General features: G+C 41.0%; 2 protein-coding genes across 3 annotated transcripts in view; both read left to right on the top strand.

Annotated features, from left to right (window-relative positions):
- Positions 1–15083, top strand: part of LOC137258483 (enhancer of mRNA-decapping protein 4-like) — a 39994-nt gene that overhangs the window by 14068 nt on the left and 10843 nt on the right. For both annotated transcript variants that reach the window (XM_067796168.1, XM_067796169.1), the window contains exons 7-23: positions 594–756; positions 1238–1342; positions 2124–2233; positions 2989–3072; positions 4057–4152; positions 4944–5052; positions 5407–5578; positions 5866–5965; positions 6292–6386; positions 6489–6630; positions 7956–8328; positions 8852–8999; positions 9501–9666; positions 12073–12207; positions 12873–12941; positions 13087–13141; positions 14097–14343. In XM_067796168.1, the coding sequence (XP_067652269.1) occupies positions 594–756; positions 1238–1342; positions 2124–2233; positions 2989–3072; positions 4057–4152; positions 4944–5052; positions 5407–5578; positions 5866–5965; positions 6292–6386; positions 6489–6630; positions 7956–8328; positions 8852–8999; positions 9501–9666; positions 12073–12207; positions 12873–12941; positions 13087–13141; positions 14097–14343 (2369 nt within the window). The remainder of the gene's footprint in view (positions 1–593; positions 757–1237; positions 1343–2123; positions 2234–2988; positions 3073–4056; positions 4153–4943; positions 5053–5406; positions 5579–5865; positions 5966–6291; positions 6387–6488; positions 6631–7955; positions 8329–8851; positions 9000–9500; positions 9667–12072; positions 12208–12872; positions 12942–13086; positions 13142–14096; positions 14344–15083) is intronic.
- Positions 9455–15083, top strand: part of LOC137258492 (RNA-binding protein 39-like) — a 378418-nt gene continuing 372789 nt past the window's right edge. Inside the window, exon 1 of the mRNA XM_067796184.1 lies at positions 9455–9460. The gene's annotated coding sequence lies outside the window, so the exon portion shown is untranslated. The remainder of the gene's footprint in view (positions 9461–15083) is intronic.

A 15083-nucleotide genomic window follows, 5' to 3' on the forward strand; every position in this document is an offset into this window, starting at 1 on the left:
CAAGACAGTTAGGCATGTGAAGTGAAATTGATAGACAGAATCCGCTCTAAGAAGTTTGTCATCATTCACATAGTATGATCAGTTGAGATGTGGAATATATTCTCATATACTCTACAGGAATTGATCACTTGCAGATGTATGACTGAAGTCCACAGGAAATGTCATACATTATTGCTTAGTGTTCATTTCGTAACTTTGAAAAGTGGGCCAAATGACCCCCATTAGCTCAAAGTTTGGGGACAATAGGCAAAACCATTGGTCATTAACAGTACTTACAGAAAACCCAGATGCTTTATCATACATTGTTCCTTATGGGTTAAGGATAAAGTCGGATGACACATCTGAAATTTGATTAAAATATAAATATACAGTGCCATTTAGAAAGTGGTCAAATGTAACGTGTTATAGTTGGGATTACACTTTCTTGGTAAAGTGGAGATTCTAGCAGTTTTATTAGTTTGAACCTAATAGAACTTAATAGTGATGATGTCTCAGCTATCTATGAAGGGCACCTTGTGTGTACAGGTAGGTTATTCCATATCCTGCCTACTGATACAGATTCTGCAGACACTCATATTCCTTAGCCAGTGAAGCTCCTCCTTGATCCTGCACGTGAAGCACCCACAGACTACGCCATCCTCAGAGTTCCATCGAGTCATCTGGTGTCCCTACATCCCTGAGGACTGTGAAGAGGCCTTGACAGACGCCTCGTCACAGGATGCCTCGCGGGTGCTTGTCCTCACCCATGATGCAGTGGTGAGCAGCTGATTCTATGCTACTGTCTGCTAGACTGTGACTTCAAAATAGTAAAGGGCAGATTAGACTCCAGTTATAGTTGTCTATCCATAGTTGACTAGAAGCATACAAGGTGTGCTTTTTGTTCTAGAAATGTGTATACAACTCTGTAAACATGTGTCTTCAAAACAGGAGTGGCTGTTTTGTTTTACGGTATTGCATCACTCCCACCTTCAAGCTGCCTTCGAATAGTGCCCCTTTGTTGTAGTAGGATCTTATGATCCAAGATTTACTTTGATCATCAGCCATGGTTCGTCAGCAGATTGTCAGCCTTGGTTGATCAAACTTATAAACGTCTACGAGGTGTTCTTACATTATTTGGCATCCGGTATGATGAAAAAAACTGTTAGGAGACAAATACAAATAGCTGAAAATTCAAGGTAGCTAGTTTTGTAACTCACTGCTACAGCCAGTACTTACATGATTATGTTGTATTTTCAAGGCGGAGATATGGAGCGTTGACATGGTAACCAAGGAACATGGGTGTGGCCCTCACTACCCAAACACAGTAGAGACTGGCCTCATTACCATCAACAGTCACAGCAAGGTAAGACATTCTAAGGTAAAGATGGTCAGGACATCGATGAATTTTGATACGTAGAGTTTGTCTACAATAATCACCTTGGGACCCCTTCCACAATGAGATGGTTCAAAATACCGTCCTACGATGTCAGTTGAAACACCAACTCTGCAATGTGGAACAGGAGTGTAATGAAGTGCCGTTTCTCTGTTTTGTACAGTTTCTGATGCTTGTATGCAGATATAAACTTGATTGATAGCCCTGATAATGAATTATCAGCTGTGATTACACATAATCCCAAATAGGACAGGTTTGTTTTAGTCTTACAACAAATTGAAGAAGGCTGTTAACCGATTGTCATCCTCAGCTATCTAGTGTTAATTCTGTCTTAGATCTATTATGATAAGTACACTCACCCCATATTTAGAACTTATTCTTTCTCATGTGGTGATATCTCTCTCATGATTCAACATCCATTTCGAAGTATAATCACCAACTCCTCTCTGACAACTTACTACTGGTACTACACTTTTCCTCAGCACTTGTTCCTTCAGTCTTGAACGAACAGCTTGACTGGATTGCTGTTGAAGAGAGTCCTGCATGTTAGTCATGTTGGAATCTGATACACTCAGTCATAGAGGATGGCTGCAGATTTCCCCCACTTATCTTACGTTAGGGGCCATTTTTGTGATAAATGCTGTTACATTGTACATAGTAATTACAGTCCTTCAGACCACCGACCAACATTCTGTGTATTTGTAGTTATACTTTCCCCACTGCCGATTATCGTATTGAGTTCTCTCTCCAGCCAATTGTTGATGCTGCATTTTCCCCCGATGGCACAGCGATGGCAACAGCTAGTCTCGATGGAGAGGTTAAATTCTTTCAGGTCTACATGCAAGAGGGCACCTCTCCCAGGTAAGATGTCACAGCAACTGGCTTACTAATGTAGTATTTGCCAGGGGGGTCTGATTCATGTTTAAGGTGCGTCTTAGAACATTGACATGCGAACCAATTCCTCACAGAGAATTGTTATTCATTCATATTGAGTGTAATGCCCTCGGTAGAATATATGTCAGTAAAGCATGCTCATGAAGGATGCTTGAACCATGGATTCTGATGAAGGCTGTTGACACAAAAATTGATCTAATTGATGTTGCTTCATACCTTTTATGGATTAGTCCAGATTGTGCATATTGCAGACTTTTAGGTACATTAACTGTCTGGAAGAGACATCGAATTTGCCCGTGATGTTGTAACATGTAATGCCATTGGGCCTATGTGGAACTGTTATCAAAGTGGGTCCTTTTCTTTACTTAAGTAATCACATGAGACGACACATTGTGAGTCCTAGTTGTCTGGTTCGATGATCATGCTGTTGATCATTGGATGGTTTGGTTCCAGAGAGGTTCCATTTTCCTGAAATATTGCTGAGAGCAGTATTAACAACAAACAAACGCATTTTTGAAGTTATGTCTGTATGCTGTTGGTATTGAACTGCTGGACTTAATAGGTTGATTTCTCTTCCAGTAATGACTATCAGTTGTTTGTTATTTTCCAAGCTTCCAAAGAACAGCCTGTGTCTTGTAGTTGGAATTTTACTGTGTATAATAAGAAAGAGTGATTGGGGAGTTGTTTGACCAGATCTGTTTACCTGGACTGCTCTGTGACAGGTGTCTGCACCAGTGGAAACCTCACGATGGCAAGCCGATGTCATGTCTCTTCTTCCTGGATGATCACAAGAACCTTAGCGCAGAGTGAGTAGTTACAGTATATTATTATAGATAAGCTGAACGTTTAGAAAAAAAACAAGTGATCTGTAGAAGGGAGTTGGCTCATCTATGAGATACATTTTTTAAAGTATTTTTCAAGTCTTCCGTGTCCTGTTAGGAAATGTTGATGAAACTTGTGTCTGAGAAATGTTTTCTGTAATAACATAGGGGAAATATAGTTTATAATTCTGTCGAATATATGCTCATTCAGTCTTCTGGATTACAGTATTAAATAGGTCAGTGCATTATTGCAGAGATGCCAACCACTCCAATTTTTAAACACAAAATCCACTCTCCGATTTGTCTGTAAAAACTCTGATTTACATAGCTCTGCTTTCATTTGATTCAGGGTTAGCATCTCTGTAATTGTTGATATAAAAAGGAAAACAAACACTGGTTTCTTGAATAATTATAAGATACTATTCTCATCATCCATTCTTGGGTTTTACATGACTAACTGCCAGAGTTTGCAGAGACCCATCGTGGGGTGTTGGCTATGTACAAAACGTACCATTTTGACACTGATTTTAAGGGTCAAGTTAGGTTGTTGACTTATGCACGGTAAAATACAGTGTTACTTTGTTACCTAGAAAGTGTTATCTTCCACAGTTACAAGTCTTGTTAGATGTTAGATTTACACTCCATTCATCATTGGAACTTTACAGAGATGCAGTGAAGGTGTTTCTGTCTTAGTTGCACATGAAATAACGGAGTTTATGTTGCAGTCAGTCAGCTCTGACCTGAGTTAGTTCCATTATCAAATAACAAACACATCAGTGTGCCATGATTGTAATTTTCAGATAAAACATGAAAAACTGATAGGATTCTTTTGGGACAAATTACTAGTAGTACAAGAGTTGACCAGGGGCCATACAAATTCAGCTGCCTGCCTGATGACTTTCTTTCCTTCAAGTTTTTTGGTCATTTTAGAATTTTTGAAGTGGACACCTGTAAGTTTCATGTTTGCAGTGCCCAGTTTTGGAAGTACGCAGTGACAGGAGCCAATCAAAACCAAGAGCTAAAGATATGGAGCTGTGAGTCGTGGAACTGTCTACAGACAATCAGGTTGGTAGCTAGAGTAGTGTCCCTTCAGTAGGACTAGTTCCAAGGATTTGCTGCACAGTGGGAGTCACACATCTGTTTAACACATTTCTGCCTTGGGATGCTTGTATTGTTCTGATTGATCAGGTCACTTGATAACTAGTTTGCAGAACTTTGACATTTGATAAATCCTTCAGTGTTTTGTGAGATCAATCTTGTATCTTTACATTGGATTTGGACTTTCTTGACAATTGTAAAGTGAAGTCCCTGGTTATTTTTTAATGATTCTCAATAGATGGAATTTTAGTGACAGATGAACGTACTTAACATGTCACATTAGCACAATACTGCAGAATATGGCAGTGGTGAGATGTCTGCTTATCAAGAAAGTATCATGCTGAAGGCTTAGGTTTGATGGGTTGAGGCACCAAGGTTCAGATCCTGAGGTGGGCACATTCGCGTAGTATCCATGGAAAAACACTAAGACCCACATTGTCTCAGTTCACCCAGCTGTAAAATGAGGATATGCTGGCAATGTGAGTGTTTAGTTGTATGCGGAATGTATGATAGTGTCCTATAACAAGGGAAAGTAATGTACGTCAACAGATAATGAGATGGATATGAACACCATATAAGCAGACTATTACTAATACTTTAATATTATCTGGTGATTAGAAATATGAACAAAAACTACAAATATTACTAGTAATGTATACTCCCAATGTCAAAAAGTCTTTCTGTTGACATGTATAAGGTAAAAATGATGAACAATAAACAATATAAACAGACAACACTGGACATTTTGTCACTGACAGATTCGTGAACCCACCGAACATGGAAGTTGGTGCCCTTGCCGACGTGTCCTTGAAGGCAGGCCTGGATCTAGGTGCGAGGTACCTGGTGCTGTCAGACAGGATGCGGAAGGTGAGAGTCCTTGCACTTTAAACTGTCACCTTATATCTGGTCAATTACAGTTGTTACCTTCGTTTTGCATCTTTGTGTCCTGAAATTTAAGGAGGATCTTGATCTGCAGGTCTATAGCACAAGTTGAACGTTACGACTAAAGAACATTGTTGTGTCTGCTCTGTCAGCTGAGCTTTCCTGGCACTGGAAGAAAGCTTTTGCTGGGCAGTAATTTCATCTACAGCAGTCCATTATATAAGGGTTTATGAAGGGACTTTTGATGTGTATGGACAGGATACAGGTGGTTCATTTAAGATCATGCATTCATTTACACTCAACCACTCTGTCACATGTATTTTGACCCTTATTTTTCAGATGCTGTACGTATTACAAATCCACCAGGAGGGCACTTCAACCACAGCACATGTCAGCTCTGTGTCAGAGTTCCTGCTTGCCCAGCCCTGTCTGAGTTATGCCATCCTAGATGCCAGCACCAAGAAGCTGAAGAAATCCCCAAATGACTCCCATCTGGATGAAATAACCACAGGTTTGTGTGCATGTCTAGCTGCGTATTAGTCTTTTGGTCTCTGTTTGAGTTAGAATTGTTCTGAGAAGCTTCTTAGACATTGTTTGAAGGAGCTACTTGTTCTTACCATGTCTCATGCTAGTGGTTATTGCAAGGTAACATTGGTCCTGAAAGCATGTTTTGGTTGGAAGATATATACAAATGGATCACGTGGTTCAGTTAAGTTTGTGATCCAACGTGTTTGATGTGGTGTCACATATGTGGCTTCCTAGTGTTTGTTGAAGATTGATTGTTGATTGTGAACCCAGGGGACCTTGATGGCGACACCACAGACGACATCAACCGCCTCCACAGGCCAGAGGAGACTACTACAGGCGTTCAGTTAAGACTCTATGCAGTTCATTCAAAGTGAGTCAGAAATACTGAGTTGGTCACTTACATCCCACTGCTTATTAGAGTTGGTCACTTACATCCACTGCTTATTAGAGTTGGTCCAGACTTGATTATTTGAAGGTTTCTGTCATATCACCTGTATTGTCGGCCCACTGTATGAAACAAAACTTACTTCTTCCTCATTTACACCCATGTTTATTTTCTGTCCTAAACAACAGTTAATTCTCATTACTCAGTCACTTCAAGACTGCAGTGCTATAGTTGTAGCAGTGAGGTTATCGTTGACTGCCAGAGACAACATTCCATCACTCACTGACTGTTGAATCTATTTATCTCTGTAGAGCTCTGCAGGAGTTGCTGATCCGCTACAAACCAGAATCTTCTGTGCCGCCCCCCTCCACACCCTCCGTCAGCTCCATTTCTCATGATGAGACAGGTAGGAAATTAAACCTCTACACCACATGGATGTACAGTGTTCAAAATAGTGTATTCCACCTTCCATGAGTGAGAGATATATACCAAGTGTGTCCTGTTGCAGGTTTGCGTGATGCCTTGTCTGACATCAGTATGAGTGTAGAGCAGAGTCTACCTGAGAGCCACGGTAGCAGCTCCTCCGCCATCCATGACAACTCCAACCCAGTGCTTCTCACACCTGATGCATTTACCAGCCCAAGTCCAAAGTAAGTAATCTTTATGCCCTTAAACCAGTATAAGAGTCCATGGCTTTGTTTTTCAGGGTAGAAATACTTCCCAGTAACCCATGCTTCTTGTATGAGGCAACTGAAATGACGTAGTGGCTTGGATATCATCATATCATCATGCTCTCATGTCATCATGTCAGCATGTCTTCATGCCATCATTTCATATAGTCATACCCTCAGTCATCATGTCATGCCTTTATGTCTTCATGCCATCATGTTGCCATGCCATGTCATGTCCTATCGTCATGGCATCATGCACCATGTTATCATGCCATACCATCATATAGTCATGCCGTTATGGTGTCGTCTTCATGCAGTGTCGTCATTCATGCCATGTCGTCATGCCATGTTGTCAAGTCATCATACCATCATATCCCCATGTCGTCATGTGATATGACATCATATCATGTCATGTCATGTAGTCATGCGATCATGGCACCATGTCATCATGCTATGCTATCATATCATGGTGCCATCATATCCTGCCATGCCATCATATAGTCATGCCATCATGTCATGTTATCATGCTATCTTGTCTTCATGCCATCATGCCACATGTGACCTGTGAAGATCCTGTGTAAATAAAATATTCTTCAGCAACCCATGCTTTCCACACAAATCGACTATGCTTGTCTACTAAGTGGCGACTAACAGGATTGGGTGGTCAGGCTCACTGGCTTGGTTCACACATGATCGGTTCCCAATTGCGCAGATTAATGCCCATGCTGTTGATCACTGGTTTGTCTGGTCCAGACTCGATCACTTACAGACAGCTGCCATATAGGTGGAATGTTGCTGATTGTGACATAAAACTAAACTCACTCATTCTCTCACTCTTGCCAGCATGTCATGTCAGGTAATCATGTTATCATGCCATCATGTCATGTCCCATTGTGCTCCTGTTTGAATGTTATGTGGACAGGGGGCATGGCTGACTGTGCAAAGGATGGCAATTCACTTTGCTGAATTCTGTCTCTTAGACATGCCAGGAAACTGTGGATTCAAATCTCATTTGGCCTAATTATTTTTCGAGTATGGCCATATGTGTCTAACAGGTTAGCGTTTGAGATTTGAAGCTTTTCTTCCACACCAAGAAGTTTGATCGTGATATATCTGTATCCAAAATCAGCATGTTCGCAACAGTGCTAAGACAATGCTTCAACTCTGACTCTGCTGCCCCTCGACACCTCTCTGCTCTGCTCTAACACCCCCTACCCCCACTCACCCCACTCCCTGAATACTGCTAAAAGTGGTGTAAAACCTTACTCGTCCAATCATGCAAATTCCATGACTGTTATTTCCAGCAACAAAACAGTGTCAGTGCAGAACTCTTTGGAACATGTTCGAGGCAGTGGAACGATGGATCATGTGCGAGGCAGTGGTTCTAGTACCAGTAGTTTCACTCACGTCACCCCCATGAATGATGAGATCTACACCCCACGGAGCTCAGCATCTGGTGACAGGACAGTCATGTCTCCTGGCAGTAATATTGCCCACACACCTTCGTCCAAGGGGGACGCCCAGTCTCAAGACGTGACACCCACAAACATGCCACTCCCTCCCATAGACTCAGTGGAGGAAGAGGAACTTGCCACGCCCAAGAGGGGACCAGAATCAGAGAAGGGGGATGCTCTCAATCATTCAGCACAAGAGGTGCTGGATGATTTCTTCACACAGGTAGGACAATTTGTATAAGACAATATGGTTCACAGCTGAGTCGATCACTGAAATATATCTTGTTCTTTTAACTTCACTGTATGTTATATTGCATTGGTATTTTTATATGAGAGGGGTGTTTGAGAGAGGTCACTGACTGCTTCTTAACTTCTTCTTGTAGTACAATAGAGTTACTGGTACCGTGCAGGTTGTTCACCTGCCATTCAGTTAACACAAATTCTTTTTCCCCCAGCCAGTGATCAACCAAGAATGGTCAAGAAAGTGGCATATTACTTGTCCAATTGGAAATTTCAGCTGTCTGCATGCACATGTGACTTCAGCCACTTATCGGAAGTCTGAATTTTCTCTTCCATCTAGAAAGTGCAGAAATATTGGTCCATATGAAAATACTGAGACTTGTTTCTGAGAACAAAGTTGTGGCCATTTGATTCGGACTGCATAACTGGTAGACTGTTTAGATGCTATGGAAGACAGACATGTTATTGTTTCTCACATATCAAATTATGCTCTCTTGTAAACACAGGGAGGGACGTCCAACCGGTCACTGGATAGCCAGTCCAGCACGGGAAGGTTTGACGTGAGCGAGATCGTTCCCCCTCCTTCTGGCCAACCAGAGGTCAGGCACCGCACCGACTACGATGAGAATGACCAGGAGGTGGCTGAAGTATTAGGTAAAGCAGTTGTTACTACTGAACGGCCTTGTGTGTTGCCTAGAACTGAATAGTTCTGTAGTATTGAAGTTGAAGTCTGAGTCAAACAGTGTCATCATTATGGGCTGTAGTAAGTGTAGCTTGCACCAGATTTTACTTGAACGTGTGGAGGAGATGAAGTTGTTCAACACATAAGTTGCATGTTTTGGGTGAGCTTTTGAAAAAATTGTCAATTTTGAGATCATTATTCTTTAATCTTTATGTTTAATAGAATTTTTATTACTTTGTGTTTTCATTTATTGGGATACATTGGGTGTTGGAAAATATCTGGCAACTGAAATTACATTGAATCCCTTCTACTCTTGATACGAAAAAGTCCATCTTGAAGGATCACTTAAACAGTATTTCAAAGATTTCTTCTTTGTTCAAAGTCTTTAAGATAAAGTCTGGCTGTTATTGTTTGATATATCGTATATTTTTGTGTTTGACATATTTTGTATAATTTATGGTTTTTTGTATCAGGTGAGAGTTATGTTGCTGCTGAGGAGGAAGGAGGTGATGCTGAAGAGTTCCAGGAAGGGGAGACTACTGGAGAGGACATACATGTCCCTCGTGCCTGGCCGAAACCACCAGATGTACCTGGAGTTAACCAGAACCTGTCATCGGAGGCTGTTTTGCGAGACAACAGGTAAGTTCTGACAAATACTTACCCTTTACTTTAGGTTTTCTCTCTGTATGAAGTAAGATGTCCGGTTTTTGTTATGGGTATACAGTCATCCATGGCAATGAGGCGCTTCGCGATACCGCGGATTTGGTTAAACCGCGGGGTAATCTGTGGCTTCCATTAAAAAAGTTGAATTGCGATCACACCCCTTCACGAAATCGAAAATAGCTCATCAACAAATCTGCTGTTGCGCTCTTATAAATTACATGAACTAGTGAAATTCAGTGCGAATGGCAACTGACAGTGTTTATCATACATATCCATTGTGTTTCAATTGCTTAAAACATGCAGGGTTTTCTCAATAATAATCATAACATCGTAGTAGTAAATTATGAAAGACAAGACATGCTATCTGTCGAGTTAAGACGCACGAGGAGTACTAACAATGTTTGCTGTGATGAAACACAGCGCGCTCTAGCGCGTTAAAACACAGTCATCCAAGAACGTATGGTGTCAGAAAACACATTTTATTTGATTAAATTCAGTCCCAATTTTATTTATTAACTGTTGATAGAAACAACCGAAACACCATAAGAGAATGGCATTACCTCATTCCATACGCATACAACTTCCGCTTACCACATTCTTGAGGGTCCGTTTTTAGCGCCTACCGCGATAGCACCAGTTTCACATGATTCTTAGCAATCACCAACAGTCTCATAATCCGTAGACTCCGAGACCCGCGTTATTTACTCATTGAAATCATTTTCAACACCTAAATCGGCAACACAGTTGCAAGTACCAGGGGAAGTCAGCTGTGACTTGTCAAACTGTCTCCTACGTAAAATGTATCCAGACTGGTAACGTTCATTGTTATGTTAAATATGGTTGCAGAAAACATACAATGTATACTAACCAGAAAGCAATGTAAAATAATCTGTTACAGTAACTGCGTAGTATGTAAAATATTCTGATAATGGAATAGAAGTTGTTTGATGTAATATTATCGGATCGTTTTTAGATGAATCTCCGGTACATTAGACCAAAACATCTGTGCACAGCTGATCGCTATTTCCGGCGTAGTTGAATAACAGCAAAGACGTATATTCACGCGAATATACGTCTTTAATAACAGGTAGCGTGACAGGAACAACAATTAAATTATGATGTCTAGTGATTTTTGGTTGTAAGTTTCCTGTACATATATATGTTTCCATTTTCAAGTTTGTTTATTTTCACCTTCAACGATATGATATATTTTTGACTGGGCACAATTCATGAAATAGCAATTTTGTTATGTCCTTGGAAAATACGATCTTACTTGGCCTTTGTTCCACATTATGTAATAGGTACTATAACGCGGATGTCTAATAACGAAGGAGGGGTCATCCGTGGACCCCAAGACCCGTGTTATGACGAGGGGTGTCTGTATATGATGAATTAATAAGACCAGACTTCAGGCACCATCAACACCCTTGTGATAGGAAACTGCATTGTGTCTTTCATGTACACATAGTAGATTGGCAATCATTGCCCTGTAGCTCACCTAGGTTCCTAATTTAAAGTTGAGGACAATATACTCAGAGATGCCAACTCATACAAATTTATTGTATTCATTATGAATAAAATAAGTTCAAAATATGTGACTATGAATGTAGTGAAAATATACAAACTTTTAACAATACATCAATTAAATGACTGTTTCTTTGATGAACTGGTGGATGGCATTTTCCGCTGCTAAACGTGATGATTATTTCGATAAGGATCCACTTTCTGCTTCAACCTACTATGTGATTCCATCGTTATCAGATTTACCCATGACAGTCAGAAGCAAAGAAACAGTGTGTAATATGGAACGTTTGCAAGGGTTCATGAGTGCAAATAGTGACACAAGTCCTTTCTATTCAGTCGAAAATGTACACGAACGGTTAATCTACACGTCATTGCTTTTAAGATATTCCTCCGACGCATGATAATGCTTGTTAAATACATTTTGGAACAATTTGTTTACAAGATAAATCGTACCTTACAGACACTTGTTTAGTAATATCTACATAAAACCCATCAAAAGTGTAGACTCACTAGTGGAAATGTAGCCAGTAACTTCAGTCAACAGTTCTAGACTAGATTTTGCAAAATATTCCATTCTATTTATACATGAATTGATGTATTATTGTAAAGCAAATTCATGTTAAAAAGATCGTCATGAGTTCAGTAAATGATGAAAATCAGTGAAACTTGGCGAATTCTTAACAAAACGTTACAGTAAAATGCAGCTCATCCAGTGCATAATATTTGCACATGCTTCTTAGCAATTTGTTGTCTGATCTTCGTGCAGTTCATCTGCCTAAGGTTTGCAGTTGGCTCCCCCAGGTTAATGGAGAAATTCATTTTCGATGTAACCATACACAGAAACACTGTTTACCTTAGCTCAAGGGAGGAGACCCAGGATGATGATGATGACGATGATGAAGAAGAAGGTGATGATGGCGATGATGAGGCAGAGATTGAAGAGGAAATCGAGGTTGTGGAGGAGGGCAGCGAGGAGGACCAGCAGCAGAATAGGTAAGTCCATAGATGTAGGTTCCTGAATTACAGCATGAGTGGCTGTTGTTGGGGAGCCTTGTAGGGAGTCTCATGGTAGAGCCTTGAATGAGAGCCTTGTGGGGGAACCTTTTAGGAGAGCCTTGTGGGGAGCCTAGAAGGAGAGCCTTGTAGGGAGCCTTGTTTGGAAGCTTGGTAGGAGAGCTTGTTCAAGAGCCTTGTGAGCCTTGTTGGGAGAGCCATGTAGGGAGTCTTGTAGGAGAGCCTTGTGGTAGAGCCTTGTAGAAAATCCCTGTGGTAGAGCCTTGTAGGGGGCCATGTAGTGTAGACTTGTAGGAGTACTCTGTGGGAGAGCTTTGGTAGAAGAACCTTGTAGGGGAGCCTTATTGGGAGAGCCTTGTAGGAGAGCCTTGTAAGGGGGCCTTGTTAGTGAAACTTTGATGAGAATGAATGGACTGCAGATTCGTTTAATCAAAAGGGGGCCCACTGCTTAAAACATTGCTTATCACGCTGAAGACCTGGATTCGATTCCCCACACTCACTCATAACTGAGTTACATGTTAGCTTTGTATGACAATGGTACATGATGCAAGCATTTGCATCCTTAGCTCCTATAAAGATATATTCAGTGTCTGTGTTGATCTCTGTGTTTTGTCATGCAAACTTGTAAGTAGCTCTTGTTTCAGAATGTCTCCAAGATTAGCTGAGAGAATCAGCAAAGTAAAGCAGTCGCCACGGTCTGCATATGGAGCAAGGTAATACAACTGTTGTATATCACTGACTGTAGTCAGGATTTACATGAAACAGTCTCAGGTTACTGTCATTTTAGCTGGGAATGAACTCAAATAAGTTCTGACCAAATTGAGCAGGTTGAAGATGAACATGTTTTTGTGTTTTTAGCGAGTCTGTTTCGGGGCCTATTCGAGGGGGTGCAGATCGGGAGTCGATGAGAGAGGTGAGTGACTGGAATGTACTGTAGACTGAGTATTGGTACACTGTGTGACCACAACAGGGCCTATTGTGTACTGAGCACACTACTGATTGAAGTGAGAGGCAGCTAATATTTACCAGATACTCAGACACCGTGATATTGTAGTTTGTGAGGTCTCATAACATACGGAATGTTAGTCACAGGCTTTCTGGTCTGGACTTCATTATTTACCAGCTGTTGTTATGTTATTACTTAGTACTGCATTAGACAACTGATTTCTCAGTTTGTCTACTCCACTATCACCTGACTTCATTTTCCGCACAACCTCTCTCACAACCTCAACAAATGTATTGGGATTTATCTGGTAAAATTAAAATTAACAACAACAGGTCCTGGTCTGTTAAGGAAAGGTGCCATGAGCGCTGAGAGCAAATATGTGATTATTTAACAAAATTAAAAGTTATAGTTGCATGTGATAGCTAAAACTATATAACAAGACTTCCATATTGTCAGAATTGTTAGACAATTAGACAACAGAGTAATGCTCCAAAAAGCATCTATCAAAGATCTTTCGCAGCTGCAGCATTTGCAATGTTGAGCACTCTGCTTCAGTAAGCTGTCCTTGATCTCCTATACTAATCAGTAATAAGTAATCTTTATGATCACCCTCTACTATGACAAAAAGTTTTTAAAGTTAGGCACAGGAATCTGTATTTCTTGTGTGTAGTGCTAACTGGTTTAAGAAACAATCCGTGTAGAAGGGTCAGTTTGATTGGCAATGCTTGACAAGAATCTGTACCGAAGAGAACAGTTGTTGGAACAGTCTCGTTGAAGTTAATCACCATCGATTCCTGACAAGGAAAACACGACTGTTGTAGGTGTCCCATTTGTCAGCATGCTTATTACAGTGAATACAGTTATACTCTGGAGAGACTGCACAACTGTCCCTCACTAACAATGTGTCTCCTCCCTGCTACAGCTACAGAAGAACGTGCAGGACTTGACGTCGCTGCTGCAAGCGCAGCAGATGCACATCGCGGAGCTACAGCAGCAGATTGCACGGCAACATGAGCAGCAGCTGGAGCTGCAGCAGCAGAAGGAGGAACAGTGGCGGCTGCAGCAGGTGGCCGCCACGCAGCCGGGGCTGCAGGAACAGATGCAGAGGATCGAGGACGTCATGACGTCACGCATAGAGCGCGTTCTCACTCAGCACTTGGGCAGGCAGAATATCCTTCAGATCAGTCTTCAATACAGGATAGTTGCATATCGAAACACTAAGATAGTGGATAGAGCATTCAGTTTTGTACAGACTTGCATGGAAGTAAAGTTACAGTATGGTTCAAAATTATTGAGAATAGCTAAGCATTTCATATTATTAAACGAGAACAAATCAGATAAAATTGAATGTATTGTGAAAGTGAACTGACCTTTTCATGTTGTGTAGGTAACAATTTAATATTTTATCAAGTCTCCTTGAGCTTCACGGCACAGTCTAAGACGGGTAGGCATACTTCCTATCAGAGAGGTTAGTGTCTCATGAGTTATGCGGTCCCAGTATCGGACCACTTCTCTCTTCATGTCTTCAATTTTTGTCAACCCCTTTTGATTCACACATTCCTTCATCATCCCCCAAATGTTCTCAATGGGATTTAAGTCAGGACTATATGCAGGAAATGGTAATGCAGTCACATTTTTCTCCTGAAACCACTGCTTGGCATGTTTTGCGGTGTGTTTAGGATCATTATCTTGCTGCAAAATTTCCATAAAAGTCATTTCCATAAAACACATGTGCACTTGGAAGGAGAAAATTATCTAATATGTTAGTGTAGCGTTGACTTGTCACATTTCCCTCAAACACACACAGCGGGGTCGTTCCTAATAAGGATATCCCTCCCCACACATGAAACTTTGGGCTGTATTTAGGTCGTCGATACAACGGTGCTGAAGCAGACTTTGTCCATATTTT

Source organism: Haliotis asinina, chromosome 12 (assembly GCF_037392515.1).
Source record: "Haliotis asinina isolate JCU_RB_2024 chromosome 12, JCU_Hal_asi_v2, whole genome shotgun sequence".
Classification (NCBI taxonomy): Eukaryota; Metazoa; Mollusca; class Gastropoda; order Lepetellida; family Haliotidae; genus Haliotis; species Haliotis asinina.